At 38.2% G+C, this 27,807-nt stretch overlaps 2 protein-coding genes across 2 annotated transcripts; both read left to right on the forward strand.

Moving 5' to 3' along the window:
• Window positions 1–11,095: 11,095 nt before the first annotated feature.
• LOC149404290 (RING-H2 finger protein ATL33-like) lies at window positions 11,096–11,615 on the forward strand. The gene has a single exon (XM_089606670.1). The coding sequence runs from the start codon at window positions 11,229–11,231 to the stop codon at window positions 11,613–11,615; it is 387 nt and encodes a 128-aa protein (XP_089462796.1). The 5' UTR covers window positions 11,096–11,228.
• A 215-nt stretch (window positions 11,616–11,830) lies between these two features.
• On the forward strand, window positions 11,831–13,285 carry LOC149404291 (beta-glucuronosyltransferase GlcAT14C-like). The gene is made up of 4 exons (XM_089606669.1): window positions 11,831–12,293; window positions 12,366–12,441; window positions 12,520–12,635; window positions 12,705–13,285. The coding sequence occupies exons 1-4, from the start codon at window positions 11,831–11,833 to the stop codon at window positions 13,142–13,144; spliced, it is 1,095 nt and encodes a 364-aa protein (XP_089462795.1). The 3' UTR covers window positions 13,145–13,285.
• The last annotated feature ends 14,522 nt before the right edge of the window (window positions 13,286–27,807 follow it).

Consider the following 27,807-nt stretch of genomic DNA (forward strand, 5'->3'; position numbering starts at 1 on the left):
GAAGAAATGGGTTGTCGACATCGTGAACCACAGATGGAGTACTCAAATGGAACATCCACTACACATTGCAGCTTTCTTCCTAAATCCAAAGTTGCTGTTTAACCCGGATATAACCATGAACAATACTCACATGGCCGCTGTCACAAAGGTGTTCGACTTCTTGCATCCGGATCTTGATGGGTTAACTCTTGGGAGAGAGGTATAAAACTATAAATTGTTACAAGCTATATCACATTATGAATATATGAGTCTTATTTGATTTTCTAATTACAGTCAATCGCATTTCGAGACGCTCGAGGGGACTTCTCACAAAGAAGTGTTGTTTCGGCATGCGGCACCCTTTGTGCAAGTAAGCTTGTGAGATGAATTGTATGCATTAACTATGTCATGGAATGGTAAGAAATGACATGATATGATTTATGTCACATGATTGCAGGTGAGTGGTGGGAGATTTACGGAAATTGGACCCCGACTTTACAGACGTTGGCCATTCGAATTTTGTCACAAACTTCATCTGCCTCCGCTTGTGAGAGGAATTGGAGTACATTTGCCCTCGTCCACACAAAACAAAGGAATCGTCTAGCGTACAGCAGACTCGAGAAGCTTGTTTTATGCTCATACAACATGAAGTTGCAGCTCCGAGAAGCAACTCGGATTCACGACAACAACCTCACCCCGATGGATCCTTTGGATATCATCGAACGAGCTTTCGAACGCTCGGAGAATGACAATGAGGGAGACGACGAAATGCTCCGCTAGATTGACGAAGTTCACATGGACGACGTCAACCAGAACCCGGATCCGGCAGTAGCTGAAGCGGCTTGAGAGATTGGAGTTGATCTGGAGCGAGTGCTGAACGAGGACGTCCAACCTCAACGCGGATCCAGAGGCAGTTCGGATTCAGATGGCGGAGATTCAAGCCGTAGATCAAGCGGAGCAGATGGAGGTGAAGGTGACGGTGGATCAGGGGGAGGTGGTGGAGGTTCATATCAGGCTGGAGGTTCCTTTACTGCTGGAGGCACTTCATTTGGTGATGTCGGCGGTGCTCAACTTGGATACGCACCATCGCAAGAAGATTTCGATCGTCTTCATCACCCTGCATTTTTTTATTCAGGATACGGGCGCAAAGGTCAGGGCGGAGGTATGAATGATGCCATGTCATTTACGTCTAGCAATGACGTTGATGACTTGTCCTACAACTTCGGATCGGTATCAATTGGTCCTCAAGGCACAGAGTCATCTTATGATGACGGATCTTCCAGTTACAACCAAGACTCCTATGCATCAAGTTACGCTCCCGAAACGGTGCGACCAGTTCCAGGTTATCCCCTCCACTCCATGTCTGTTGCTTCATCTCATTATGAGTACGACTATCACTTGGACATGTACTTTTGTGCATGTGCCCATTATATGACTTGGTATGATTACTGTATGACCGCTGCATACGGTCGCTTTGAGTAGTCATTTGTATCCCTCCTATGTTGAATTTGTTGAACAATAGTATTTGGTTTATTGTGTTGAACTTTATCATTTTGGTTATTAAACTTACTTTTTGTTGTATTTGTAATTTGGTATTGTGTTGAAACATTCTACACTATTTTTAATTTTATGAATTTTATCCTACGTACTTTGTATGTTTTTTTGTATATTTCTTTTATGAATTCCCCTCGGTAAATACGGTATTTGACGGTATTCCTCTACAGTAACGGAAGTTCAACGGTACCGGTTTCCTTTTTTTTCCTGCTTCCTCCAGTATTCTTTTACGGTACCAGGGGTTATCAGTAAATTCGAAAGCTTGGAACGGTAACGGTATTTCGATCCTTATTTATTCTTGTCTCTGAATAATATATAAATAAAATTTCATGCTTCCTTTGTTAAACCTTAAAACCAAGGTTAAAAGTAAGACTACCACCTCATACCAATGCTAAATAATAACATATATAATTCTGTAGTGTTCTTTTATTTTTCTCTGTGTTGAAGATGTTAAATATAGTTTATATTTTACATATTGCTATATATTATCTAAATAGTTGAAAAGTTTTAAAATTGTAGTTTGATTTAAATTCAAATATAACCTATATCCTATAATGTGTTTATAAAAATATATTTAAAATGCAATCGCTTGTATTTTTTTTATTAAAGTATTATTAAATCTCATGAATAAGCTCACACTACTACAAATTAACATATTAGGTACGGAAGGGTATTAGGTGCGACATGTCGCACCTAAATGTCGCACCTAAACAAACATTAGGTGCGACATGTCGCACCAGATAGTCCTCCAAGCGACTAAAAATTTCGTTGATGATTAGTGCTATCCGGTGCGACTTTGTGGCACCCAATATGATGTTGTCGCACCTGATACTATTGGGTGCGACATATGTCGCACCTAATGGGTTAAAAAATTTAAAACGGTCAGAAATTCCCCCCGAAAATTTTTTGTTCTGGAATTTCACATTAGGTGCGACAATGTCGCACCCAATATGACTATTAGGTGCGACATCGTCGCACCTAATGTCGCACCTAATAGTTTAGGGTATTTTAAATACCGAGCGTCTTCTTCCTTTCGCCCAAACCGTGCGCCTCTCTATCTAACACTCTCTCTCTCTCTATCTATCTTCCTCCGTTGTGACCTCCCCGCACCGCCCGGACCAAGGTACGTCTCTCTCTCTCTCTATCTATCTATCTCTCTCTCTCTCTCTCTCTCTCTCTCTCTCTCTCTCTCTCTCTATCTATCTCTCTCTCTCTTATTCTCTGACTCTCCGACTTGCAGGTCCCCCGCGCCGCCCGTGACCACCTCAGCTCAGCCCGGTCTTCCCCCGCCGCCCGTGACCACCTCAGCTCAGCCCGGTCGTCCCCCGCCGCCCGTGACCTCCCCGCGCCGCCCGTGCGCCTCTCTGCCGCCGTGACCTCCCCGGCACCGTGACGTACGTCTGTCTCTCTCTCTATCTATCTATCTATCTCTCTCTCGCTCTCAATTCTGAGTTTGGAATTGATTTGGCCGAATCTATGTGTTCTTGGGTTTGAAGGTTTTTTTTTTTAGGCTTTTGTTATATGAGGATTGATTAATGTTCTTAAGATGTTTTTAAGTTGTTTGATGCCTGGGTTTTTGACTGAGAATTTTTGTTTGAATTATGATTGATTTTTTTGGACGAATTTCATTGGAAATTTTGTCATGGCCGTGTGGTTAGGTGGGCAAATTGGTTGAGAATTCTAAAGGTTTGTCATTGTTGAGGCTATGAGGAATTTTGGGAATTTGATGAGATTGATTTGGAAAATTTAAGTTGGCCGTGTGGTTATTTTTTAATTAATTAGTATTGAAATTGGTTAATTAGTTAATTAGTATTGAAATTGAATTTGAAATGGATATATGTTTAAATTAGAATATTGAGTTAAATGGTTGAAATTAAAATGAATAAATGTTGAAATTGGAATGTTGAGTTACATTGTTATATGTTGAAATTAGAAAGTTGAATTGGAATATTGAAATGGATATTCGTCTGTTAATTAGTTAATTAGTATCATATGTAGTTAGATTAATTACTAATATATTTTAAAATGATTAGTAACATGTTACATTTAATGTAATTATTGAAAATTTATTGCGACCGAGCCACAGAGGCTCGGTTTAGTATTTAGTATGTTAATAGGATAGACCTGGTTGGTTATTTATGTGTTTTTTTTTAAATTGCAGATTTTGGTTAGTCAATATTTTAGGGGAAACTCTGCCGAATTTTCGGTAGAATAATAACTATATGTAATATAACGAATTCTAACCATTTTTTCAAATTAATATATATTTTTCACAATTTCTCTTTCACTCTCACTAATTCGATCTCGAATCTTTCAAATGTTAACGAGTCACTCTCAATTTCCTAACAATTCATCACTCTCAATTTCATAACAATTCACTTTAAATTTCAAATATTCACTCTCAATTTCACCTCTCAGTTTTACCTCTCAATGTCAATAATTCACTCTTACAAAATGAATTCTAACGATTCATTTTTATCTCCCAATTTCCCGTCTCATTCAGAAGAATGTCAAATCCAAGCAGGGACTGGATTACCGAGAACAATCGGTTGAGTTTGCAATATAAAACAGGGGTTAACGAGTTTATCCGCGTTGCAAGCAAACTCCCGAACGAAAACGGTCATTATCGTTGTCCTTGTAAGTCTTGCAATAACGTGAGATGTCTGGACATCAGGGTCTTAAAGAATCACCTTTTGAACAAGGGGTTTACTCCGAGATACACCGAATGGTATCATCACGGCGAACGTCGAATGGTAGAAGATGCCAGCGAGACTAACCAAAGAGGAGTCGGTGGATTGCACGATGCTCTCCATGATATAATGGATCACGAGGACTTCGACGATTTTACGGATCCGACTCCGAGTGAAGTGCGTGCAAATGAGCAAGTGGAAGATTTGTTCGCTGAGTTGGAAGCAGAATTGTACCCTGGGTGCAAAGAACTTTCGTCTTTGTCGTTCTTGGTTTCGTTGATGCACATCAAAGTCACGAACCATTGGACGAACAAGTCGTTTACAGAATTGTTGCAGCTCTTGAGGAAGTCTCACCCAATTGGTAATCGAATTCCGGAAAAACACTACGAGGCAAAGGCGAAGCTGAAGCGTTTCGGCATGGGATACGATATGATCGACGCGTGCATCAACAATTGTGTGTTATTTCGAAAAGATCTCGAGAAAGCTGAAGTGTGCCCAATTTGCAATGAGAGCAGATGGAAGCCAACCGGGAAGAATGTATCACAAAAGATATTACGATACTTTCCCTTGAAAGATCGATTGAAGCGATTGTACGCTTCTCGACACACGTCGCTTGAGATGCAGTGGCATGAACGAGATCGCGTCAAAGAAGAAGGCGTTTTGCGACATCCTGCAGATGGTTCGACGTGGAAGAATCTAGATGAGAGATACCCAAATTTCGCTGCAGAGCCTCACAACGTACGTCTGGGACTAGCTTCTGATGGGTTCAACCCGTTTGGGGAAATGAGTCTAGCGTATAGTATGTGGCCCGTGGTACTAACTGCGTACAACTTGCCACCTTGGTTGTGCATGAAAAAAGAGTACTTGATGCTAACGTTTTTGATACCTGGACCGAGCTCACCTGGAAAAGACATGGACGTGTTTTTAGAACCACTAGTTGAAGAGCTGAAAGAATTATGGGATAATGGATTCCAAGTGCGAGACGGGGCGAACGATGAAGTGTTTCGGTTGCGTGCCGCGCTTCTATGGACAATAAACGACTTTCCGGCTCGATCGTATTTGTCGGGATGGAGTGGCCAAGGGTATCTTGCTTGCCCCACGTGCAACATTGAGACGCCATCTATGAAAATTAGAAACAGGATTGTCTACTATGACCATCGTCGATTCTTGCCTACGCCTCACCGATTGAGGAAAAAGCACTGATCACTACGTAAATCGTCACGAGAAGCGCCTGAAACCTGTCAAGTTGACTGCGCAAGACATACTCGATCAGTTGACTAGTGTGTCTTCCACGACAACCGGCAAGAATATCGATAAACGAAAACGTGATGAGTGCGAATTGAATTGGACCAAAAAGAGCATCTTCTATAAATTGTCTTACTGGTCAGAATTGGAGTTGAAGCACAACATGGACGTCATGCATATAGAGAAGAACGTGTGCGAGAATCTTCCGATGGTTATTCGAATTTCTTAAAATTAAACTTAACGAATTTATGTCTTGCAGGCGAAATCTCTCCGCAACCGGGAAAATTCGAAGATGAAGAAGACGAAGGCGAGACAAGGGTCGCTTAGTTTTTTTGGTCATCGCTCGAGGAACGTAAGTCTCTTAATATTAATATGCAATATAAATGTGATTCATATTTTAATGTTGAAAAATTACAGCGAAGAGAAGATGGGAGTATAGGCTCGGCTTTAGCGATATGGTTAGAAAAACACCAGGACGCTAAGGGATCGTGGACGACGGACTTCGCGAAGATGCAATACGTAAGTTAATTTTTTTATTTACTATACTTAATTACTTTATTTCTTCTTATCTTATAAGTTTTTTGTGGTTTTATTTTGAAGGATCAAATCACCGCCCAGACGATAGATATTTTGCGGCAAGCGGCGGAGCAAAACGTCGTGATCTCCCAAGAAGATGCGGAGAAGTACGCGATGCGCGATGTTTTGGGAGTACGCAGAGACTGGGAAGTCGGTTTAGGGCCTTCGATCCCAAGGTCGTCGTTGGGTGTTGCCCAAACGCTAGATGGAGGCTCGTCAAGTTCGTCATCTCAGACCGATCCATTGGTTGCCGAGATGCGAGCTCAGATGGATGCCCAACAAGCCGAGCTGCAAGTGATGCGGCAACAGATCGCCTTCCTCAGCCAGCAGCACAACCAGCCTCCCATGACTCCTCAACCTCCGCCTGCATCGCAACCAGGTGGGACGGATCAGCAGGCGCCAGGTTCCACGCCGGGTTCTACGCCTGGTTCTATGGATTACTTGTGAGACCGTCCTTACGGAAGCGGTGGAACGAGCGGCAGCGCGTCAGGCAGCGGTGGACGAGGACGCAGAAGCGGTTCTCGAAGTTCTGGCAACTTATTCGGTAGATGAAATTCTACTATCGATAAGTTTTATAGGAAACAAAATTAGGAATTCATTTTTTTCGCTTTTTTTGGAAAGAATTTGTATTTTTAATTAAGAATTCTATTTTCATAATATTATTTCTAATTCATTTAGAATTTTGTTAATTAATTTTTATTTAATTTTAAATGAATTTTAATTTACTTTTTTAATTTTGTATTTTTTTTAATTAATTCCTTTTTTACCCTCTGGACTCAGAAATGTTGCAGAACTAATCTCAGAACTTAGACACATGTTACAACTTGCCACTTCCGTCAGTATATGCACGTTAAGTTTAACATTTTGATGACGTGGCAATATTTTAAAAGCTTTATTCGTGAAATTATGATTTTACCCCTGATCCAAAATCATTCTTAGCATTAAATTCAATCTATTTCAACCTGCGAAGTCCACTCTCTCTCTCTCTCTCTCTCTCTCTCTCTCTCTCTCTCTCTCTCTCTCCTTTTCTCTGTCTTCTTCTTCAACCTTTGCTCTTCTTCTCCATCGCCAACCTGCAGAAGAAACGAACGAAAGAAAAAAAAATAGAATAGACGAAAACAACAACACAGATTCCTCGAACGAGACAGCCTCAGCGAATCTCCACAATCAATCCAAAATTTAGAGTTCAAAACAATTCAAACCGAGCCCAAACAACGTCAATCACAGATCAATTTCACCAAACAACCTAAAAATCCAAAAAACCCAAATTAGCATAGGAGAACAAAGATACAGAGGAGATCAGCAGCGCCAGGGCGGCGAACGCCAGCTGGCGGCCGGAGACGATGGGGGGCGGGGGATGGGGCCCACGGAGATCCTGGTCCTGGACTCCACGAACACGGCCATGGCGTCGGCGAGGCGAGAGAAGTCGCCCTGGTCCATCTGGTCCGAGTCGCTGGTCTCGCAGTCGGGCTCGCTTTTCTCAGGGGTGTTCTCGTATTGCCTTCCCAGCTTCAAGTCCTTCTACTTCTCCGGGTCGCTGAGGCTGGGCCCGGCGGGGCAGCCCAAGAACATCCGGACCACGCCGCTGCTAAAGAACCCGCACAGGCCGTCGCTGTATTTACCGATCCCGTGGGGCGGGTGAATTTGCCGATCCCGGCGAATCTCCTGGGGTTCGACCCGGTGACGGGGGCGGGGACCATCGTCGACTCGGGCACGGTCACGACGCGCTTCGTGCAGCCGGTTTACGACGCGGTTCGGGCGAAGAGAGCGAAGCTCTGCTGGGACTCCAGGCGAGGGAACGATCGTTCAGGCTCTAATTTACGGCGTTCAAGTTGGCCCGGGAACGATCGTTCATTTGACATGTTGTTGAACTCATATTTTGGCATTACAGTTACAAAGAAGAAAGTGTAAAAGAATAAAGAGAAATAGGTCAGATCTAAAAGAAAAGAAGAAGAAGAAGAAGAGAAATGTATTTCCTTGGAACCACACAAAAATGCAAGGCTTGTGATAAGACTGTTTACCCAGTTGAGCAGTTATCTGCTGATGGTGTTTCTTTTCACAAGTCCTGCTTCAAGTGTTTCCATTGCAAAGGAACCTTGAAGGTATATATATCTAAATATAAATCTTCTTTGTATATATAATACAGGGCTAATTGTTTTTCGTTTCATCAACTTGGTTCATTTAGTAATGATTTTTATATGGTTGTTGTATTAACAGCTGAGCGATTGAAGCTGAGCAATTTCAATCGCAGTAAAGAAAAAAATGCAGAGAAGAAAAGAAGAAGAAATGAGAGAGAGAGAGAGAGAGAGGAGAGAGAGAAAAATAGAAATTATTTAAATATTTAATCTGATAATAATATTTAAATATTAAAAGTATTTAAAATAATTGAAAAATACTCTTATACCCTTTAAAATATTGCCACGTCATCAAAATGTTAAACTTAACGTGCATATACTGACGGAAGTCGCAAGTTGTAACACGTGTCTAAGTTCTGATATTAGTTCTGCAACATTGCCGAATTCAGGGGGTGAAATGAAATTGAGGTACGAGTCCAGGGGGTAAAAAAGGAATTAATCCTTTTTTTTAATATAAAAAACGTATTCGGTGCGACAATGTTGCACCGAATATCATGGCGGTAACGAATTCGGTGCGACACTGTCGCACCCGATATGAATTTACCCGCCAATTTTATAAAATTTGGCAGGAAAATAGCTTGGGCATTAGGTGCGACATGTCGCACCTGAAAGTGTCGCACCTAAAGGTGTACTTATTCGGTGCGACATGTCGCACCGAATACCTTCTGCGACGGGTTATCCGGTGCGACGCTGTCGCACCTAATAAACTTTTAGGTGCGACATTTTGAGCATTGGGTGCGACATTCGTCGCACCGGAAAACGTATTTTGTCCTAGTGTCATGTACAAATATTTATTAAATTCAAACCTACAATTTTGTTCAGTAAATAATTTAAATCGGTTAAAAATTTATTTTAGCTAAATATTTTTCAGCTGTATACTATTTAACAAATATTAGTTATGTATAAAAAATAAAATTATATTATAACCATGTGAGCACCTAATATGCCCCCACGCAATAATCATGTATAGAATTGTGGTGGACCCACTTAAATAATTACATTTAATGCTGTATCACTCTCTCTTCTTCTTTACTATAATTTTGAGGCTTTTATATTTTCCTTTCTCTTTATTTTTGTTTATTTCTTCTATAATTTTTGTAGTTAAATTACTTAAAGCTTTTATCTTTTAAGTAAAAACTTATTTTATAAAAATTATTATTTTTGTTAACATTTTTCCTTGGATATTTTTCAATGTAAAATCAGTTATTTTATAACTGAATGTTAAATCAATTGATTCTCTTAGCTCGTTAGAATTTCAAAAAAATATATATTTATATTAAAATGAATATAAACTCGAGTCGAACGCGATTTTGAAATTAGCATAAAAAGGAAAAAAAAAAAAAGAGGCAAAATTATACAACATTGTTTTTCCTTGTTAAATTTACTAATATATATGTCTGGATTACATTTCTTCCCCTTTATATTTTGTCCGGATTACATTTTTAACAAGCAGTATGTCCCGAGTAGGGATGACAATTTGATCCGTTATCCGTGTTCCGGCACTTTACCCGGTTTTATTGGGTTGGGTAATACCCGTTCGTTTTGGATAAACGGGTAAATTGGTAATACCCGTTAAGGTTTTAACGGGTCCGGGTACGAGTAACAGAATAGTCATCCGTACCCAGTTACCCGAGACCCGACCCGTTAACTTATAAATATTTAAAAATATAATAAATCATTATATGTTTACCTGATTAGATGATATATTTTTTTAGGAAACAACTTTTTCCAGTGTGATGGCGTTGCAATGAAGATGACCCAATTTACTACTTTAAATGTTTTTTATATTGTAGTAGCACTTTGATATTTTTCACCCAAATTTTATTATTTTTAAACTTTATATTATTGATAGATTTTTATTTTGTAAATGGGTAAGCGGGTCTACCCGACCTGCTACCTTTTTTTAAACCGGGTAAATGAGAAACGGGTCCAATATTTTGAACCCGCTTACTCGGCGGGTATCCCCGTTACCCGGCCCGTCTCAAAACCCGGGTAAACGGATCCGAGTAACGTGTAAAAAATTATAGCGGATACGGATAACGGAATAGGTGTAACCGGCCTTACCCGTACCCGTTGCCATTTCTAGCTCCGAGCGTTACTGCGAAATAATTAATATATTTTAGTCTGAATGAATAAATATATAGATACATGTCAATAAATATTTAGGCCTGAAATGTATTTAAAGTTTTTTGGATACATTTTTATTTTTTTTGATAAAAAAAATCGATATGAATGAACATTAGTTGTGTCTAGAGTCTAATCTCTTAATTTTTCTTAGAAAAAACATGGTTAATTAAAGAAATTTGTAACTTACTATGCCATTCCAAACATCACATTTGAGATATAGCCAACGTTTGGAAACATATTAAAAAATAGCCATACATATGAGGTAGCACTTGAATAAGTTATTTAAAATTTTCATATTTTCATTTTATCCTTCCAATCGGTTTTTTATTTTTTATTTTTTTCTACAGTGATTCGTCACTCTTTCTCTCTCATATAGTTTTTTTTTTTCCTTATAAAAACTTCAAAAATACATATCTTTTTTATATGAACTCGAAATTGGGTAATTCTAAATCCTACGGATTCGTGGCGAGGAGAGCTTAAAAAATAAATCCATTGTGTTGGATGAAAAATCTTGTCTACTAATGTAGAAGTTCATCGGAATTCACCATTGGTACATTTATTGTCGAGTATTTAAATTATTTATATTTTTTATATTAATTATAACATGTTTAATATAAAGATATTTAAGTCAAATATAATTATCATTGTTTTTTTCTAAATATTTGCAAACGTTAGATACATCCCAATTTTATAGTTTAGTTTTGGTTACAAATCTATAATGCCCTTAAATATATATATATATATATATATATATATATATATATATATATAATATAATGTGTACCTAAACTTTTCGTATTGGGCTAAAGGAGGCCCAATTAATGAGGGAGAGTGTAATCAACTAGCAGCAGTGACTCTTGAGTGAGTGAGAGAGAGGAGGGGATGGATGGAGATCCAATAAAATAAATAGAAAGACAAATATATGGACGACAGCAACGGCGGCTTCTTCTTCTCCCCAATCCAATCACCAGTGCTCATCTTCACGCCGCCGCCTCCATTCCCGGGCGCCCCGCGCTCCGTCGACCTATCAGCGTTGAAATTCGTTCTGGCCATCATCGCACTCATCTCCATTCCCCTCCTCATCTTCACTCTCCTCTTCGCCCTCAGGTGCCCACGCGCCGCCGAGCCCCTTCCTTCCCGGTCCGGCGAGTGCCCCGTCTGCCTCTCCGCCTTTGGGGAGGGCGATGACGTCAAGCCCCTGAGCGCGTGTGGCCACGCATTTCACACCGCGTGCGTCGACGAGTGGCTGAGCTCCAACCCCAACTGCCCCGTCTGCCGCGCTGAAGTTCCCTCCGCCGATTTGGTTTGATTTGTTAATAATTTGTAATTATAAAGCCGCCACTCCGCCACCGTCACCACATTGTTGTATTATAATAATAAAAGTACTAATTATTTAATAATGAGGGCTTATTTGTTGGTGAGTGGGGACCAGTCACCCACCGCCCGCTCCACCCCATTTGACTATTTGTTTCTTCTTAATTTTCTCTCCGTTTAAAAAAAAAAAACCATTTCATCTTCTCTCCGATGAAGCGGAATAGTTACAATAACGGTAATGCGAAGCCCCAGCGGTGGGCTTTCAGCTTGTTCCTTCTGGCGCTGGTGACGGTGTTGGGGTGGCGGCGGCTGAGAGCTTCGCCGGCGAGAGCGGCGGGGGTTCTGCCGGCGCTGCCGAGGCTGGCGTACATGATCTCCGGCTCAAAGGGCGATGGGGCTCGCGTGGAGAGGCTGTTGCGGGCCGTGTACCACCGGCGAAATTACTATGTGGTCCATCTGGATGCGGAGGCCTCGGAGGAGGAGAGGGCGTGGGTGGCAGCAATGGGCCTGCGCAATGTCATGGACGTGGGCCCGCCCAATGTGGTGACCGCCAAGGGCCCCACCGAGATGGCCGCCACTCTCCACAGTGCCGCCATTCTGCTTAAAAAGGCCCCCAACTGGGACTGGTTCCTCAACTTGGCCGCCTCCGACTACCCTCTCTTCTCTCAACACGGTATCGCTCTGCTGCTACCAGCCTTCTCATTCGTTCCTATATGGAACTGAAACTGTGTTTGTTTGGGTGCAGATCTGTTGCATGTTCTGTCCTACTTGCCCAGAGACCTCAACTTCCTGGAGCACACCAGCAATCTCGGAGGGAAAGAGTGAGTGTGCACTGTCTCGCTCAGATTCATCTTTATCGGTCGATACCAATGCGTGTGCGTGTGTGTGTGTGTCAAAAGGGAGGAGATGGGAAGGCCGATCGTCATCGACTCAGGGCTGTACCACACGAAGAAATCGGCAATCTTCTGGGCCAAGGAGAGACGGTCAATGCCGGCGTCGTTCAAGCTATTCATGGGTGAGTGAGTGAGTGAGGGATTGGGGATGGGCGTTGACGGATAACGAGAATGTTGGAATGAAATGGCAGGATCGGCGGGGGTGATGGTGAGCAGGGCGTTGGTGGAGATGTGCGTGGTGGGGTGGGACAACCTGCCGCGGACGCTCCTCATGTACCAAACAAACATGCTGAGGTCGTCCGAGTCCTACTTCCACACCGTGGCCTGCAATCACAAAGAGTACCAGAACACCACTGTGAACCACAGCCTGCGTGTCTCCGCCGCCCAGCTCTCTCTTCACAACATCCTCCGAACCGGCGCTCCCTTTGCCAATGCCATTCACCGTCCACAGCTGCTCGATGCCATCGACGCCCACCTTGCTCGACACCGTCATCATCGCCATCCTTATGACAGTGACAGTGACAGTGACAGTGATGATGTTGTGGTGCCCAGTGCAGACTCCTCAAGGCTCCAAAACCTGCTTCTCAACCTCCTTCATCCTCATCACTTCAGACCTAACCAGTGCAACTAAGCTACAAATCTGCTCTGTTCAACCCATTTATGGAAACTGCTCACATTTTTTGTCAATCGTATTTATTGGGCTTTTTCTCTCCAAATGTTTTCCTTCAAACGGTTGCTACACATGCTATATTCACCTATTTCCTCTATGAAACTGATGTTACTTATCTACATTTTGATTCTTTGAACAGCCCCCTTGCAAACAACAAATGCGTGATATATTGAAACTGATACACATGCCTGTTGTTCGATTTTTTCGATATCGGTTATCGATGGAAATACTTACAAAATCTCGAAAAACATAAATTATAATTTTCTTTAAGAAAATTTGAAATTTACAGGTCTTTTTTTTTTCAAGTACTTCACCCTTTTTTCTCTAGTTTTTGGGTGACACTTTTTCTGCCGAGAGCTTTGTTGTTTGGCGGATTGGCGAAACTGGTAAATTTCAGCATATCAATATATACATATACAATGCTGTTTTTTGTCTTATCTTTATATATGAAAAAAAAAAAATGCCAAATTAAGTAAAGAGAGGAAGTTAGATTGAAGAGAATCAAGTGATAGAGAAGAGAGATCAGAGATGAATTCGGGTGAATAGAAATCCGTTTATATTAACTGATACTGATTGTGTAGAATTAATACAGATTCATAATAGTACACTGCCTAAGACAAGAATAAGTTACCAGAGCTAGAGTCCATCTCAGCTATAAGTAATCCCACGTTAGTAGGAGGTTCTTCATACGCATTCATGAACTGGAAGACAGTTGCTGAAATGAAGCCTGTTGCAGAGGAGTTGTAAGGGTTTAGTAAACATATCGACAAGTTGTTTTTCTAGGTGTGCAAAATCAGATTAGAGGCAAGTGAGCCATCCCCTATGCTATCACACGAAAAAGCAGAAGGCGAATCAAGACGGACATATAGTTTATCTACGAGTTAGTTGAGCCAAAGCACCTCTGCAGATGTTTTAACAAGAGCTCTATATTCTGACTCTGTGCTCGAACGACGAACCATTTTATGCTTTCATGCACACCACACCCCCAGCTGCCACCAAACAAGTAGACAATGTGCAAAGACGATTTTCGGGGCCGCTTGCCCAATCAGCGTAGGAGAACAGCTCAAGGGTGAGGGATGAGTTGGTTTGATGTCCAGACCGTGGTGAAGTGTTCCCTTCACATACCGCATAATCTTGGATTATTGCCCACAAGTGAAAGACACACATGTCATTTATGACTATTATGTTAAAAGTTAATAGATAGATTAATATAGTAGAAGTATGGATTTCTTAATATTGTGTGTTTTTGTATAATAATCTAAGTCTTGAAAACTACTCACAACAAAACGAAAGAAGAGTCAAATTTGCAAAATACCTCTTCCGAGTAATTTTAAAACTTACATTCAAATAGAAGGAACAAACCACAAGAAAAATGGTTTTCAACGACATGTGAAATACGTCGTGAAATAGATTTCATGACATTTTTTCAATTATCGTTAAATAGGGGTGCTGGGAAAAGTTCTTAACTTTTAATTTAATGATATTTTTAAATGTTGTAGTTAGTGTTGTAAATTTATTTTCAATGACATTTTAGAAATCTCAACTTTGCATATTTTATTTTATTAAAATTGAAGTTTTTCACCAACTAAGAATGCCACGTCATGTTTGTGACAATTTACCTACTATTTACGAAATGGTGACTATATAGCAATGTGATAGTATAAATATGGCTAGTCACCTAATGGTTTGTTTTTTTAAATGCAGTTTTTACTAAATAAAAATACCAATTTTATAAAAATAGTTTTCTATATGTATTCTATGTTTGGGCACTCTAGCAAACTAGACATTTTTTAAATGATGTAATTTCCATCTGGCCAACGTTTCAAAACGTTTTAATAAAAATAGACATTGTCTTTTATTAACTTACCCAAATACTATTTGCCGCCCATTTTTTAAGAAAATAAAAAAACGAATTTTTTTATATTTAATATCCCTACTGCTTCCCTAAAAGATGCAAATAATTTAATTCTCATTTTAAAGAAACCGAGGGAAACTATAGAAAACAGTAATTATTAACAATAATGAAGAAAAATTTACCGTGACAAACTATACAAAGATTAAGAAGTTAAAAATGAAAAAAAACTAGAGACACCCATTACCTGTTAATGTTAATTAGCAAATCTATATATACAAATCTAATGAAAAAAATAACTCGAATACCATAGAAACTAGCAAATCATTAACGTTAATTAACGATAATTTACAGTAATTTACAATACAAGCTTCAAAAGTAAAATTTGGGAAAATATTCAAACACATTAGTTAACGTATCTAGAACAAAATTAACGAATCTAAAATAACATTAAAAAAAAAATTCAGAATCAAACGAGAGAGAAAAAAAAATAGTTCGATACACCAAGTTGATGATAACAAGAACACCACATAATATTTATAAAGATCACCATATGTGGGCAATGAAACATGCAAATTTCCACCAATATTTGTCATACTCACCTTGGAGACAATTGTTCCTACATATTTAAATAATATACACAATATATAACACAAAATACAACATTATCAGAAGGATTTGAATCCAGCCACTAATAAGAAAAAGTAGCACTTATCATAACATACTTTTGGCTTGTACAAGATCATCTAACCATCGTAAAAGTAAAACTACAACACATTTCTATCAAACAATCGGATATAGAGAGGTATCAATGGAGAGAAGAGAGAAAGCAATAGAGAAACAAAGAGTGAGCGATAGGGAGAGAAAGAGAGAAAGCGAATGGAGAGAGAAAGAGAAATTTGGCACAAGTGAAGATCAATGACAACCACAACAACAAAAAAGTTCTCATTCTTCGTCAAATCCAACCAATGCGTCATGGAACTTGATTCATAATTTGAGACACTATTCGTCGTCATCATCTTCTCAAACATCATCTTCCGAGCTTATGAAATATTTGGAAACTGAATTTTACAGAAAGCATCCGGATGAATTGGATATTCTAGAATGGTGGAAAAACAAACAAGTGTGTTTTCCGATACTGTCCTTAATTGTCCGAGACATTCCTGCCAATCCGGTATCAAGTGTTGCATCAGAAGAAGCATCTAGTGCAAGCAACCGTATTCTCGACGACAGAAGATCAACAATGAGTTCGGCTATTCTAGAAAGCCTAATGTGTTTGAAGGATTGTGATGATGCAAGAAGGCAAAACAAAACAGTAATGAAGACACGATTGCAACGTACTATACATTATTAGAGAATGAAGCTTCTGCTTCTTTAAGTAGTCACATGTAATTTTTTTTATTTATTTATTCAAACCGTACTCTTTTCCTTCACAAAGTTTTTATCTCTATCCCCTGGATTTTACTTAGAAAGTTTTTAATTAAGGCGGTTAAGTATTGTAATTCTTTTTATATTTATCAAATAAACTTTTATTTGGGGAATTTTGTTTTTTTTTGTTACAAGCTATCAATATTTTATATACAAAAGAAATACAAATCAATTCCAATCTCAAAATAAGTCCTTAAGCAGCCAAAACAATTAAAAAAAAACAAAAGAGCCCAAAACAGGTTCCTTACAAAAGCCCAAAATAGGCCCAAAACAAACCCCAAACAAGGCCCAAGACCAAGCTCAAACCAAGCCCAAGACCAAGTCCATACCCGACCCAAGACCAAGCCCGGCCTGTGACCCAGAGGGCCTTGTACCTGGGCCCGGGCTTGTCTTGATGGTTCTCTACTATGAGTTGGGCCGACCCGGGCCCCTTCATTTTTGGGCCGGGTTGGGCCTAGACCCGGACCTGCTAAGGGCCTAATTTTTTTTGGGTCGGGCCGGACCGGGCCGGCATGGCCCAATTGAGAGCTTCACCCAACCAGCCAAACATATATTTAAAATTATAATTAGAATTAAGTGTCCAAAAAAAAAATCCCTACTAGATCACATATTAAGTACCCAAAAAATAAAACACTAGACAAGAGCATAGTAGAGCTTGAATCGAATACCTCAATTTCCCAACGGAAGTATTGCTTCCTTTGGACATGTAACATAGTCCAGAGAGATTATGTAGTCTTTGCAAGTGGGCGTCCTCATTTTCGGGAAGGCTGAACAAATTAATAGTCCATGAAGCTGAAAATTAGGTTTTATTTTATTTTATTTTTATTTTTATGAAATTAAAATGCCATTACAATGTAATTAGTTCAATAAAGAAACAGAAAAAAATACATGTTTATGCGAGATCAGGAAAGTGAGTTTTCCGGAGAGCTACGACGATCTGACGATTTTTCAGAGAATCTCGCGCCAATTCCGGCAGACTCCATCGCAAGAGACAACGTTCTGGCGAGGAGGCTAGGCCTCCTTCGACGCCTCGATCCTCGTGAGAACGTCTCTCAAAAGCTTCGGTGACACATTCCCTCAGCAGTTCTGCCTCATGGCATCGCCGTTGTCTCTTTTAGGGAGTGGTTTATGGCAGAGAGTGGTTCTCGAAGTTTTTTTTTTAAGGGTTGTGTTGTTGTTGGTGAGTGTGGTAAGGAAGAAAAAAAATAGAGAGAGGGCAAAAGAGTATTTGAACATCGGACCCACTAGTATTTTTGTCCAAATTATGATTTTAGTGAGAAATGAGAAAAAATGTTATATGAAATAGTAGTACTTTCAAATATTTCTCTTTAAAAAATAGCCAAAGTTTTATTTTATTCTAAAATAGTCCATCAGGCCAAAGTTAATTAAATGAATTAATTTAATTAACTTCGGCTGTTAAGCTATTTTTATAATAAAATGAAACTTGAGCTATATTTTTAAAACAAAGTAAAAATTGGCTAGTTGCAACAAATATTTGTCCTATTATTATGAAAACAAAACAATAAATATTATTAACAATAATATAATATTTTTTTAAATTAAAAAAACTGCTTGGTATTTGAAGAAAGGGCATATTCGAGAATAATACAGACTTAATTGCCACGTCAGGACTATTTTGCTATAAGTTTTAAACATTGACTACGACGAAATTATCACGTTCAAAGTGACCTAATTGTTTATAAATTTCTATCTATTTCTTAATTAAATTCAACGTAGCGTTTATGAACCGATAATGTCATTTACTAAATACAATTATATTTATATTGATTTATAATGTACAATCGAACAAAATTGTAATAAAAATTGTATAATGAGTAAGCTGAAATGTACAACGCTTTACAGTAAACATTAAACAAAAATTTGTAACATTTGTGTTTGTTTTTTTAGTTCTTGTTGTTCCACCTAAGGGCGGACTCACGTTCTACCTAACTTGGAAAAATTTCTTAAATATCTCATATAAATATAATAATTTTTTAAATGACTCAAATTTTAAAATTCCATAATTACTTAAATAATTTTTATTTTCAAGTAATTATGCATATATTTTAATAAAACTGCAGACTACTATTAAAAATTTAAATGAAACTATAAAAAAGTTTAAAAAATATAATAAAATTATAACATTAAGATAAAATTATAAAATATTGAGTTATTTTTGTTGACATGATAAAACTATATAATAAAATTCCATAATTACTTAAATGATTTTTTATTTTCAAATAATTAGGCATATATTTTAATAAAACTGTAAAGTACTATTAAAAATTTAAATGAAAATATAAAAATTGAAAATAAATCTAATAAAATTATTAATATTAAGATAAAACTATAAGATATTGAGTTATTTTTGTTTACGTGTAAAATCATTTCAAAGCAGTCTCGACTATTTGTGATGAAGATTGGTCGAAATAATGAATTAAATTTCGTAAAGAAATAAAATGGACAAAAAAGTGTCTCTGGACACGAACTTAATAACACAAGATGAAAATAAATAATATTGGTGAGAAATCATGTGCGTAAATATGTTCCATAATCTTGTATTTATAGCTGTAGGGGGCGGTTGGCAAGCTCCGATCTTCGAAGGCCACGTCGCATGTCGGATCCGGGTTACGTCAGTCTTTTGGGGCCCACGTGTCTTCTTTGATCCGGTTTGGGATGAATGGTTAAAGAATTCGAAATGCAGATAATGCGCGTTCTCCATGTCTTCAGGGAAGTGGCTAAGTTTGCAGAGCGAGCTGACCTTCGTTAAGGTGAGCTCGCAAATACGGATCGACCCTGCCTTCGCCAAAGCCAACTCGGTCAATTCAATTATTCTTCAGGATCTCGGACTGAGTGCATGTAACATCCACCATGTGATCTCAATGGATTAATTTCATTGGCTCGGGCCAAATTGCTTCCAATTTGGGCCTGAACGATTATGTGTGAATGGAGGATAAAGTCCAACATCAAGAGTCAGTCCCCCAATTTATTCAGCATGAAGTAGTGGATAAACTAGAAGAAAATTTGATGTGCCCACTCTCAAAGGTTTCGACCAATCTGGCTCAACTGTTGGCCAAAGCAACCTCGAGGAAACACTGAGCTCGAGCGTAGTGCCACAACTACACTGCAACCTCCTCTATGTCTACAAGATTAATGAGGATTACTGCTGCCAAACTATATTTGATACTCATTCTTGTGTGTTTCAGGACCAGGATTCAGGGAAAATGATTGGCAATGCTGAGCTCTGGGCATGACTCTACGCCATCAAGACATCATATCTTCCCCATCACCAATGCAAAATGACCCTTTCTCCAAATCTTTCAAGTCTATCCACCACCTCGCACAAAGACATCATGGTGAATCACCTTCGCTTAGGACATCCAAATTTCTTGTAGCTTAAACGTTGTTTCCATCACTCTTTATCAATAAATATGTCTCTTCAATTCAATGTTGTATGTGTGAATTTGCTAAACATACTTGTAACTCATATACACATAGACCATATACTCCATATCAACCATTTGCCATGATTCATGGGGTCCCTCTAGAGTTGAATATATTATATGTGCTCGTGAGTTTCTAATTTTTACAGATGATCACACAAGACTTAGTTGGGTCTACCTAATGAAACACAAATAAGAAACTAGCGACCTCTTCAAAAACTTCCACAAAATGATTCTAAACCATTTCAATACTCCAATCCTAGTAGTCCACATCGATAATGTTCGGGATTACTTCCACTCGAAACTTGGGTCATTCTTTCAAACCCAAAGAATCATTCATACTAGTTCATGTGTAAACACTCCATAAAAGAAATGGGTAGCCGAGCGAAAAAACCATCACCTCCTAGAAGTTGCTCGAGCTATCATGTTCATCTCAAACTTTTCAGCTCGCTTCTGAGGAGAAGCCGTTCTTACATCCACCTACCTTATTAACCGTATGCTCTCTCATGTTTTACACTTCAAAACTTTTACTGGAAAAGACCAAGAGCCACCAAACCACATAAATTAGTTCACTTAGACGTCTGCGGACCTATGAGTGAAGCTGCGAGAGGTGGTTATGAATACTTCGTCACTTTCACTAACGATTATTCTAGATATGGTTTCATTTACCTAATAAATGGAAAATCTGAAAATTTTGATAAGTTTAAGAATATCGGGCGTGTGTTGAAAACCAATCAGGTAAGACTATTAAGACTTTTCGATCTGATCGGGGAGGCGAGTTCTTAGACACTGAGTTTACCAATTATTTGGTGGAACATGGAATTGTGTCACAATTATTGGCTCCTGGTAACCCACAACAAAAATGGAGTTATTGAAAGGAGAAATAGAACTCTATTAGACATGGTTAGACTCATGATTAGCTACTCTTCACTTTCTACATCTTTATGGGGTTATGCATTAACGGTAAGTCAAAGATCATTTGCAAAGTACCATGAACTAAAGAATGTTAAAACGAGAAATATGTTGATGAGACAAAATCAATTGAGTAATAGATTAAGGTGAGACTCCATATGATGAGAATCTCAATCAAGGTCAAACTTCTAGCTGTCTGTATGACATGGCTAAGAATAAAATGGCTAAAAAGAATTGCCTTATCTTCTCTAGTCAAAGTGGGAGATTGTTAGGAATTCTTGCCCACGAGAAATAATGAATAAATCATAAATGATTACTAAATAGAATAATGATTTACTTTATTAACATCATATGATTAATGGGCTGAGCTCTGAATATTAGAATCAATAGCAACTATCATCCGTAGCCTTCGTATTAAACTGAGTCACGTGCTGAGCACCTGAGTTTGGGCGGTGAGCTAAAACATGGTCGATGACTGATACATGCCTGGATAACTGTATCTAAAGTCATATATGCGGAACACTAGTGAAGGTTGATCATGACGTGCGACATTTGTGGTAAGTGCACGCCCCAGATAGACTTTGGTTGTAGATGTGTCGTTTAAGTACCGTTATGACACACTAACGAGGTCGCTATGATGCTCACATTTAGACTTGATCTAAATCCTGAAGTGATCATAGACATTGGATCACGTTACTGCGCTCTTTGACTCATTCGCTAAAAGGCTACTATCATGCTAATCACATCTTATGTCTTGGGAGTTTCGAGGCATGATTCAAGTGAGAAGTGGTTGACAAATATGGAATCCAGCCTTCCTTAAAGAAGGTCAATGTTCACTAACCTAAGGGTTGATTCCAGAACCGATAGATTGTTGGCATTTCCGAAGTATGTACGTTCGGAAGAATCTTTCACTGGGGAAAGCAACAGTGCCTAGGATATATATGTATCAAGAAATGTATAACAAATTAATTGACCTTTCTCGATACGGGTTGAACCTGGAAGATCTTGATCACGTATTGACTAGATCAGTGGACACTCATCATGATGAGGAAATATAATTGTAGTATAAAGGAGAGTTCAGTATTGGCATACCTAGGTGGAGTCTGACCAAGATTAGACAAATCGATGTGGAAAAGAAAAAGAACTTTTTCGTCCGATTTGTTAAGCTTCTATTACGAGGTCCATAGTCCCCGATTTGACTTCGATAAGACGAATAAAGAACCTCTAATGATAATACGTTTTCGTTATTATAATCTCACTAGCTGTAATTGTAACTGACAACATCCATTCTGAAACATGGGTATTTGCATAATTAAATAATTATTTTTGGTAGTATTAATTATTTATTATTTTATCAAGTAAATAATTAATCAATTACCTATTTGTTTATTGTTGGACCCAAGGATTAAAATCTCGGGGTTTCCGTCCGGTTCCCGTCCGAAACTCGGGTTCAGAAGGGGTTCCGACACGATTCTGAACAAAATCAGTAAATTCCTTGAGAACCGCTGGAACCTGACGGCAAGTGACCGATTCTCGATTCAGAAGAACCGGCATGATTCAGTGTAATTTTAAACAAAAAACGGGGTATATAAACGAAGCTCGAGCTCATTTTTTCTCTTCACGCCGAAATCTAGGATTACATTTCTCGTCACTTCGCTTAAGGATCTTCACGCCTTCTCGCCAGTTCCTGCTTGTTTTGTGCATTTTCTGGCATGTTGTAGTTGAATCTTCACTATGTACCGGCGAATCCTGTATGTCGAGATATAATAGAGAAGAGGATTGTAAAAAAAAATGCTTTTGTTTTTTTTTTTTGAGTTAGACTGGTTGACTGAGTTAGGGAAGAAGATGAAGCAACAGTAAATATAGAAATTATCGGAGGAGAGAGAGTGTGTGTGAAGAAAAAGAAGTGAAAAATGAAAAGGAGTTTTGAAAAAAAATAAAATATTTATATTTGTCCTTGATATGTGATTGATTGTGGCTTATGCACTTATGCGTGTGTCTGTGGTTATAAAAGCAACAGACTAGACCAAAGCTAATATATCATATTATATAATATTCGATAAAAAATATTATATATTATGCTTTTATTATAAACTAGCTCACATTTGACCAAGGCTAACACACACGCCTATCATTTCACTAATATATTATAAATAAGGTAAATTTTTACTTAGACTCTCCAGCTGAATATATTAATATATTGTATATATTAACTTAATATATATATATATATATATATATATATATATCTTAGTATTAAGATATTATCAAAATTTAACACTAACAAATATTAATGAAATACAAATTAAATTAAAGAGTCATATTTTTTTTAATTTATTTTAATATTATTATTAATTTTCATATATCTTCATGCTTGTATTTATTTGTTCACTGACTACCCTCTCGGTATGCTCGGTATTTATCGGTAAACCACATCGGCAACGGTAAGTTTACTGGTACAGTTTACCTTAAGTTTCACTGGATGCCCCGTTAAACCAAGGGTATCTCCCGGTAACCCAGCAAAATTTGAGTCCCGGTATGGCATCGGTAACGGTATTCGATTCCTTGGTTGGACAAAGTAAATAAAAAAATAATTGGACTTTAAGCAATTGAGCCTTGCAACAAGAGGAAGTCGAATTTTAGGAATTGGCAACAAGGAGTTGCGCAAATCCCTTTGGCCGTGTGCCATGAAATTCGTCCACTATGTATTGGTACTTACCAATATTTTCTCTTTAGTTGTTTAAATAGAGGAGAGAGAAAATATTTAAAAAGAAATAAGAAATTATCATTTATTCTCTCTCATGAATATTTAGAGATAATAATATTTAAAAAGAAATAAGATATTGTCCTTTATTCTATCTCATGAATATTTAGAGAGAATAATATTTAAAAGGAAATAAAATATTGTCCTTTATTCTCTTTCATGAATATTAGGAGAGAATAATATTTAAAAGGAAATAAGATATTTCCTTTATTCTCTCATAATTAAATATTCTCTATTTAAACATTAAATAAAATCTCATAGATATTGATCTGATGGCTAAGAGAGAAAGTAGGATTCATGAGATGAAATCCAATGGCTAAGCTTTGATTCACTAGTGTGAACACAATAAAAGGAAATAATATATTTTTGAAATTACCAAGAATATATCTTTTGCACTACTATAAATATGGGTTCATGAGAAGAGAAAAATAAGCTTTTGGAAGACCAAAAATTCGCCCAACATAGTGTGTGGCCGACTTTTCTCTCTCTCTCTCTCTCTCTCTCTCTCTCTCTCTCTCTCTCTCTCCCCTTGGAATTAGTCTATTCCGTTCTTAGAAAATAAGAGTGTGATCTTGAAACAATATTGTTTCTTGATTGTGTGAGATTAAAGAGTGTGGTCCCACGCCGTCTTTCTTTATTCGTCCGGAGATTACGTTTCGGAAGACTACAGTGTCATCAAGAGGAGTGCAAGGATATGAAAGGTTGAAGAAGGAGATCAAAGGCATTTGAAGACGGATTGAGAAATTTTGAAAAGTTCTCTATGAACCTTATTCCATGTTCTTATTGGTGGCTTGACATGTTTGAATGCTTTCATTTTTTAAATAATAAAGTAAATCTAGATCTTGTTAGATAACCATACATTTAATTAGCTCTTGTTAGTGTAATTTATTTATTCCGCAACTTATATGGTTATCAAGGTGAGCACATGATTACAACAAGTGGTATTGGAGCGGTTGTTCGTGTCTGATACCGCTAGTGTTTCTCCAACAAGTGGTATCAGAGCGATTGTTCTTGTTTGATATCCTACGTGCTTCACCGACGAGTTGTGTCGGAGCAATCGTTTGTGTCCGATACCCCCCTCTCGTTTCCCAACAGGATATCCGAAATGGACTAGAGGGGGCATATTTTGTGATCCTGTAGATAGGAAAACCTTCAATTCTACTCAAGCTATTTTTCTTGAAGATGATTATGTAAAGCTTTTAAACCTCGTAGTAAAATATTACTTGAGGAAATGATAAGATCTATCCCAACGATAAATATCGAAATTGTACCATCTCCACCTACAACAGTCATGAGAGTGAGAAATGAAGAAGAAAACACAAACACTCGTCCAAGTGTTTCGCAACCTCATCGTAGTGGGAGGGTCTCTAGAGAGCCTAACCGATATCTTGGCTTTGAAGCAAACGTCATTGCATAGGATGCAAACGACGACGACCCGACATCATACAATGATGCAATGGTCAAATTGGACAAAGATAAATGGCAAGATGCCATGAATCAAGAGATAGAGTCTATGTACTCGAACTCAGTCTGGACTCTAGTAGATGCATCTGAACAAATTAGACCGATTGGGTGCAAATGGATCTACAAGAGAAAGAAATGAGCTGATGGACAAGTTGAAACCTTTAAGGCTAGACTTGTGGAAAATTTTTTTACCCAGAGAGAAGGAATTGACTATGACAAAACTTTTTCTCTTGTAGCCATGTTTATATCCATCAAAATTCTTCTGGCCATTGCTGCTCATTACAATTATGAGATCTGGCAAATGGACGTAAAGACAACATTCTTGAATGACTATCTGGAAGAAGAAATCTACATGGCTCAACAAGACGGATTCATACAAAAGAGTCAAGAGCACAAGGTTTGCAAACTATTGAAATCCATTTATGGGCTCAAGCAAGCTCCTCGATCCTGGAACCAAAGGTTTGACAAGGTTAACAAGACCTACGTTTTGAAAAAAATCTTTATGAGCCTTGTATGTATAAATACTCAAAAGATAAAGTTGTGGTTTTCTTAGTGCTTTATGTCTATGACATCCTACTCATAGGAAGCAACATACCATTGTGTCTGACATAAGAGCATGGCCGGTAAAGTAATTCCAAATGAAAGACTTAGGAAATGCTACTTATGTTCTGAGAATCCAAATCATTCGTGATAGGAAGAACAAAGTACTAGCTCTGTCTAAAAGTACTTATATTGATAAGGTACTTGCTAATTTTTCGATGCAAAATACTCATGGCGCACTGTTACCAATGCGTTTAGGGTTATTCTTGTCTAAAGAGCAGTGTTCCAAGACACTGTACGAAGAAGAGGATATGAGGCGAGTACCATATGCTTTGGCTGTTAGGAGCTTTCATACATGCTATGTTATGTACAAGGCTTGACATATGCTATGCAGTGGGCTTAGTTAGTAGATACCAGTCAAACCCAGGTCTTGATCATTGGACAATTGTTAAACATATATTGCAATATCTTAAGAGAACTAGGGATATGATGCTAATGCACACAAGTGAGAACTTTGTGGTACAAGGATACACTGACTGTGATTTCCAAGAAGACCGTGACATGTTAAAGTCTACATATAGGTCAGTGATCACTCTCAATAGAGGAGCGATTGTTTGGAGAAGCATTAAGAAATACAGTATCGCAGACTCCACAATGGAAGCTAAATATATATTGTGACGTCCAAGGTAGCCTCTTGAGGCTGTCTGGGCTAAAGAATTTCTTGGCCGGACTAGAGGTGGTTCCTAACGTGAGTGAACCTATTCAACTCCACTGTGATAACATCGGAGCCAAAGCAAACTCAAAGGAACCTCGTATCCATAAGAGAGGAAGGCATATAGAACGAAAATACCACCTTATAAGGGAGATTGTTAGGAGAGGGGACATGGCTGTCAAGAAGATCTCGACGTTGGATAACATCGTGGATCCGATGACAAATGGGTTGCATAAGCATGTGTTCACTAAAACACATCAAAGGATGGGTCTTAGGAATATGCCACATCTTCTCTAGGTCAAAGTGGGAGATTGTTAGTCTTTAGTCCTTAAACAAACCTAACAACAAATGAAGAGTCAAATATAGATTTGCATGAACAAACTCTTCATGGTTTGCTTAAAACTGTATATTCACAATCTAAGGGTCAAATGGCTATTGATCTCAATATGATTGTTAGGAGAATCTATGATGTCTGGTTATGGGACATTGAGAGTTGAAGACTCTATAGTTCTTCCTAAGTATCTTCTGAAGGTACTGAATTGACCAGTGCACTTCTAGAGACAGAATAAGGACAAACCATTTAACCTCTTATGTCTCGAAGTCACTATGTATGAATTGCATCGTGCTTACATCAATTCTGAAATGAGACATGTCATTTCATAGCTTACGTACTCTCATTTGAGAAAGTCAGAGTTCTAGATTCACTATGTGATATAGACAAGACCTATTGGTGAAGTACTAAGTTATGAAGATATCAAGAGTAACTTTGTGAAGATCTCATAGATATGGAATTAGACAAGTCAAAACAAGAAGCTAAGTCAAAACAAGAACTAGACAAGTTTTACGAAAATTGTCTAAAGGGTAATTTTGTCCTTTTGGACATAGGATGGTATGAATGTCAATAAATAAGTTTTTTGACATTGTCATATGATGACAATGGATTCAAGTCACACGGCCACATTTGAGAAATTGGGCCTTGAGGATTGAATTTCATTTCATGGAATTTTATGTGAAAATTCTTAATGGGCTTTTCTTATGTTGTCATGAACAAATAAAGAAACATCTAGAAGCTCCTTCTAGAAGCTCAAAACCGTTCAACCTAAGCAAGAGAAGATAGATTATTTTGTGCATTGATGTATGAAGATACTTGCCAAAAGAAAAAGAGGAAACAAATTTCCTCTAGAAGGAATTGTTTTGGGGGGCCAAAGAGGGAGCAAGCAAAAGAGGAAACAAATCCATGTGGAAATGAGGGCATGCCTTGGACGTGCAAGGTAAGGAAGAGGAAATGAGATTTGCTCATGAATATGTGAGAAATTTTTTATATTCCGCCGCTTTCTAAAAGCGATAAATCTTTTCTTAACCCTAGATCTATTCCAACACCAAGTTCTTTGACTCATTCGTTAATCACTACTTGTAGATGCTTGAATACTTATGTCTTGAAAATTCGAGATATGATCTGAGCGGAAAATGATTCACATATATGGAATCTAGCCTTCCGGTAAGAAGGTC

Source organism: Urtica dioica, chromosome 2, assembly GCF_054948205.1.
Source record: "Urtica dioica subsp. dioica isolate 48M chromosome 2, U.dioica_male_clone48M_v1_H2, whole genome shotgun sequence".
In the NCBI taxonomy this organism is placed as follows: Eukaryota; Viridiplantae; Streptophyta; class Magnoliopsida; order Rosales; family Urticaceae; genus Urtica; species Urtica dioica.